General features: G+C 40.8%; 1 protein-coding gene across 1 annotated transcript in view; it reads right to left on the minus strand.

Annotated features, from left to right (window-relative positions):
• SHCBP1L (SHC binding and spindle associated 1 like) overlaps window positions 1-5626 on the minus strand; it is a 31897-nt gene extending 26271 nt beyond the window's left edge. Inside the window, exons 1-2 of the mRNA XM_045074310.1 lie at window positions 5058-5626; window positions 3203-3352 (exon numbers count right to left, since the gene is read on the minus strand). Of these exons, the coding sequence (XP_044930245.1) occupies window positions 3203-3352; window positions 5058-5495 (588 nt within the window). The 5' untranslated portion in view covers window positions 5496-5626. The remainder of the gene's footprint in view (window positions 1-3202; window positions 3353-5057) is intronic.
• Window positions 5627-6000: the final 374 nt, after the last annotated feature.

Raw genomic sequence — 6000 nt, forward strand, 5'->3', positions numbered from 1 at the left:
TAGGGAAGTGTTGAATCACTATATTGTACATTTGAAACTAGTATTACACTGTATGTTAACTAACTGGAATTTGAATAAAACTTAGATTCTCTAAATTTATTGATAGTGTCTACACATGCTCTTTGTACAAAATGTTTACAAATCAACCATAATACACCAACTACTGTTAACCTTTTTATCTTCCAGTTTTATTCCTATGTCCTTATATAATTTACATAATTGGATCATACTGAATATCTAGTTCTTTTATTTATTTATTTTTATTTTTAAAAGATTTTATTTATTTATCTGACAGAGATCAGAAGTAGGCAGAGAGAGAGGGAGGGAAGCAGGCTCCCTGCCGAGCAGAGAGCCCAATGCTGGGCTTGATCCCAGGACGCTGGCATCATGACCTGAGCCGAAGGCAGAGGCTTTAACCCACTGAGCCACCCAGGTGCCCCTGTAATCTTTTATTTTATCTTACATATATAATGAGTGCTTTTCTAAATCATTAAAAGTTTTTTGTTAATATGTTTTATGGCTATATAATATTCCATTTTATGGCTATATCATTTATTTAACCAGCATCTTATTATTGAAGTTTTATGATATTACTAATTTTTAATTTTTTAAATATCACTGTGATCACTCAATATATAAATCTTTTTCTGCATATCTGATTTCTGTAGACTAAATTTCTAGAAATTAAGCATACTTTTTCATTTTTGTTTATTTGTTTTTACGTGCAATGGGGTCTATTTATTTTTGTTATTTTTATTTTTTCTAGCTTTATTGAGATAACTGACATATAATGAGTGAACTACTTAAATTTTTTTTAAGATTTTATTTGACAGAGAGGGAGAGAGAGAGAAAGCGCACAAGTAAGCAGAGCAGCAGAGAGAGGGAGAAGCAGATTCTCCATTGAGAAGAGAGCCCAATGGGGGCTCAATCCTAAGACTCTGGGATCATGACCTAACTGGAAGGCAGACGCTTAACCAACTGAGCCACCCAGGTGCCCTTACTTGAAAATGCTTAATATATTTTGGCAGACTGCTTTTTACAGAGGTTATAAAAAAAATTCCCTTAATTTCTGGACCATTTTGTAACCAAGATTAAGGATATGCCAGGTTTTCTTCCAATCAAATATTTCCAAATTTTTTTTATCATTGAGTGAATCTGTAGTAGCCAGAATAATGGCCCTCAAAGACATTCATGTCTTTATACTTGGAACCTGTTAATATATTAATATTACTTTACATAGTAGAAGGGACTTTGCAGGTGTAATTAAGGTTAAGGAGTTGAGATGGGAAAGTTATCCTGAATTACCCAGTTGGGCCCATTGTAATCATAAATCTTAAAGGACATGCACTTTTTCAGCCTGCCAAGAACCAAACAGGTAGAATCTAAGGAAGACTTTGAAGATGAAGAGGGGGGCCAGAAGTTGTGGAATGCAGGAAGCTTCTAGAGGCTGGACAAGACAAGGAAACAGATTCCTTTCTAGAGCCTCCAAAAGGGAATGCAGTCTTGCCTATATCTTGATTTTACCTCACTGGGTCCATGTCAGATTTTTTCTATTGAAGTGTAAGAAAACAAATTTGTATTGTCACCAAACTTATAGTAAATTCTTACAGCAGCAACAGAAAACTGAGCATCTAAAGAAAAAGAGAATGAGGTCCATAGAAATAAATTATTGTGACTTCAGAACAACTTAGCAACTTAGCAACTATTGATACTTCAAGTAAGATTTAAGCAGCTTTGGCAGACAAAACAACATCTGAATTGTGCAGCACTACCTTAAGAGCTAGTTTTACTGCCATGTAATTAAAAAAATTAGAATCTGCCAATATACTATTCTGCTTTTTGCTCTGTTCTCCCCTTTTCTTCCTATCTTTCTAGTATTTACAGGACATTGGCAATCTCTAGAGAATGGGCAATCCCTAGAGGATTCTAGCAATCTAATTATCTATAATCTTGTTATTTTTAGAGTAAGAAAGAGAGCAATTAATCAGTGTATTACATGTAAAACCTTAGAACTTGATATAATTTCTAGATAATCTAATCCAGTGAGTTTTCACATAAGTTTAAGGATCTTTCAAGGATTTATGGTGTATAGGGGCTATCATGAGATGTTAGAAGAAAAGCCATCCCCCCCCCTTTTTTTTTAATTGCTAGACTGCCATCCCCTTTATTTCAGTCAGAAATGTCCTGCTTTAATGTGTTGTGTAAGTCAGGCTTCCACATAAAACTTGACTAACACCCCCCCCCCACAAAATGTTAAAGATATCAATGTAGTACACCTCCTCTTATCTTATCTATGTGAAAAAAAGTCCAGAGGAGTTACGAAAGTTCCAGGAAAAAGTTACTCAAAATCTGAGGTTGAGCAAAACTCAAAAAACACTAAAAACAGAATATTACTGAAAAACTAATCCAAAGTCTCTATTATATTTTTTGTATAGTCTCTATGATTAAAAAAAAAAAAGCCTTTTTTATCTGTAAAAATATCACTAACTTACTTTTCCATAGCACATAGAAGTGAATTATTTTCAGGTAGTGTGCAATGTAATGAATTTCAAACACAAATTTTTCTGGTAACCAAAACAACAGATTTGAAATATCTGAGGTAGGGATACCATTTGTGATTATAGATATTAATGTCTATACAGGGAAAATTAATCTTTAAGGGAAACTTATGACATCAAATATGCTACAGTATTTAACCTATAGACCTAAAAAAGTAAAATCTTACCAGATGAAGGCCTGGAAGTTGATGTATTATACTAAAAGGGTACTTTTCATGGGAAATTTCAAATTTTGCCAATAGTTTTCTAATCCATTTTTTTCCTGTCTTATTCTACCTAAACCTCATAATTCAGATAAATGAAGTTTAAAGGCAAATGATGGAAAAAGAAGGCCCAAGTCTGTTAAAGCCTAAATTAGTAATTTAAAGAAATGCACTTTTGCTATGTGAGCAGTTGAAACTAAGCTAATAAATACTGTCTGATGCACTAGATTCCATTTAATAATTAACTGTGCCCAGGTAAATGGATGCTAATATCCCCCCTTCTTTTTATGCTATTAATCTGCTTAGAAAATTAAAATAGACATAACTTTTGTCAGCCTGCTTTTAAGAATCAAAGCCCCAAATTAGTAAGGTCATATTTTGGTCTTCAAAAGAACTAATAATTTCACTCAAAAGAACAAAGCTCAGGTAAAAGTTATTTACCTCAACCAGTATACCAACAAAAGGGATAGAAGCTTCTTCATATTTCACAAAGAATAACTCAGGATTTGTCTTCCAGACTCCAAACCATTTGTCCTTCAACTTTAATTTTTCTGATAGATATTTACTCATAGCTTCATCAGCATCTTCTGCCTAGCAAAAGAGAAAATGTGTAAGCATATAAAATTATAGATTAGTATATAAATATTTTTACTGATTTCTATTTAAATTTGAGATGGATACACCCTTAAATAATTAAAAAACAGTTATCTGTTACCTGGAAAGTAACAGATTTTAATTGAATCAATGTTTACTGGAAAATATCATAAAAATTAACTTAAAAGAGATCCACTCACTCAATAGAGTAATTCAGTGCTGAAACATCTACTTGTTATTTTTTAAGTAATTTGTTTTATTAATCCACTGAGAAGAACTGTAATTATACATTTACAAATAGTAATTATCTTTTTTAAAAAACAGCAATTATTTTTCTGAACTTTAAAGATACAGTAACCTATTTAAAACAGTACATAAAAATTTAAAACAGCACTCCATTCTGTAAAACAAATGAGCATATTAAGCATTCAACAAAAACTACCCATTTGATTTCTTTAAAATTCAGTTACCTCAAGGATGATAATCATCAGGAAAGCTATTGTGAAACTCAGCCATTAGAACCAGTCTGATTAATGGCACAAAATTTTCTATAAAAGTATTTCAGTTGCCTTTCAGAGACTTCCTCTTCTCCAACCCTCATTATCAGATATAACTTGGCCATTAATACTGTCCTAGTTTAATGTTAAATGTGTTCTTAGAAATAAAATTTTCATCCGATTGTAAAATACGGCTCACCTACAGAAAATCTGAAAAATGCACAACCTGTAAGGAAAACAAAACCCACTCCTGATCCTGACAGCCCAAATAACCATTGTTGCTAATTCCTTCCCGTCATTTTCCTGTGCTTGTATTCATCCTGCATATGAATTATATTTTGTTTTGTCTCCTGGGTTTTTTTTTCTAATATTATAGTGTAAGATATAACTAATGCTCTTGAAAACCCAATTTTTTGCTCTGCATGGGTCGCCACTATATGCAGCCATAAGTTCTTTTTTGCCCCATAGTCAGAAATTTAATTTCTAATTTTTACAAAAAGATTTTTATTTATTTATTTATTTGACAGACAAGAGATCTCAAGTAGGCAGAGCAGCAGGGGGGGGGGGGGGCGGGGAGCAGGCTCCCCGCTGTGCAGAGAACCCAATGCGGGCCTCGGGTCCCAGGACCCTGAGACCATGACCCGAGCTGAAGGCAGAGGCCTTAACCCACTGAGCCACCCAGGCGCCCCTAGTTTCTAATTTTTAATTCTAATACATACCAGTGTCCAATATCTTTGTACAAACTTCAAAAAAAAAAAAAAAAAAGGCTAGAAACAAGATATTTGCTCTCTGCAGTGTTACGAGGTATGCGTATCCTGGATACGAAACACCCCGGGTGGTCTGGGATGTACATCGAGTGTACACCCGTGCAGCTCTGTCAGGTCAAAGTCAAGGCTAGGTCACGGTATCCTCACGTGTGGACACGAGTCCTTAAATGAGAGAACTGAGACGCAAACCTGGGCACCGATAAGGCCTGTCGATCTAAGACGTCCACTGGGGCACTAAGGCCTAGCGATCTTCATCTGTTGGAAGTTGCCAGAAACCGGGCAAACGCTCTACCAGGGCTGCCCCCCTCACGGACAGTGGTTTGGGTGCGGGAAAAGCCAACGGTAACTGGCTCTGGGCCAGGCCGGGTGCCTCTGGCCCGGCGGAGGCCCCCCCAATGCGAGCCCACGTCCTCCTCGGAACTGCAGGCCGGCCCTCACCTTACAGCCCTGCAGCACCTCGTCGCAGTACAGCGCCACCTTCTCGTTGCGCCACATCCCCCTCATGGGGGACATGCAGACCGGGGGCAGTGGCTGCGCCTCCTCTTCATCCTCTTCGGGCACCGACAGAAGGGGCTCCTCCTCCTCCTCCTGCTGCTGTTCCTCCGCGCCCTCGCCCTCGCCCTCGCCCTCGCCCTCGCCCTCGGCCTGAGCCCCGGGCAGCAGCTGCAGCCGCCGCCGCGCCGCCTCCCGGCCCGCCTTCCCCTTCACGGGCCGCGGGGACGCCGCCACCGCCCGCACCGGGGATGCGGCGCTCTTCAGGGTCCCCACCAACACCGAGTCCCCGGTGGGCGCGGACACCCCCTTTTCGCCTCGCCTGCCGGGGCTGACGGTTCGGACGGAGTCCTCCGGCGCGGAAGCCCTGGCCCCCGACGCCATCTCCTCACACCGCGAGGACCAGCTGCGGCCGTTAGTCGCTTTTCCCGCTCTCAGCCCGCTGGCCTATGAGCGAGCGCCGCCGGCGCAGCCCGCAACGAGCGCGGGGCCTCGAGGGGCGCAGGGCCCGGTGAGTTGGGGGATGGGTGGAGGCGGGGGCGGGGTGGAGGGGGCCGCGGTGTGCAGGGTGGTGCCGGGGCACGGACGCTGCAGGGCAGGGCGGGGCGGGGGTGGACCGCGTGGCGTTCAGTGCGGCGCCCCCGCTAGGTCGGCCCTAACCCGACGCCGCTCCCCTTGGACCTACCCAACAGAGAATTCTCTCCCCAGGATTCCCTCCGTTTTCAGGGTGCTTGTGAGTCACCCCAAGGTCATCGTGACCTAACTCATGCGCCGCCTACACTGCACACACGCACATCTGCACAAACACAATCTGAAAGAAAATTCAGTTTTACGCTGGGGACTTGTAGTAAGTGGAACCCTCTGCTTATGACCAAAGGACACTCCAATG

The sequence above is a fragment of the Mustela putorius genome, unplaced genomic scaffold (assembly GCF_011764305.1).
Source record: "Mustela putorius furo isolate JIRA1106 unplaced genomic scaffold, ASM1176430v1.1 tig00537335_pilon_pilon_pilon, whole genome shotgun sequence".
NCBI classification, from domain to species: Eukaryota; Metazoa; Chordata; class Mammalia; order Carnivora; family Mustelidae; genus Mustela; species Mustela putorius.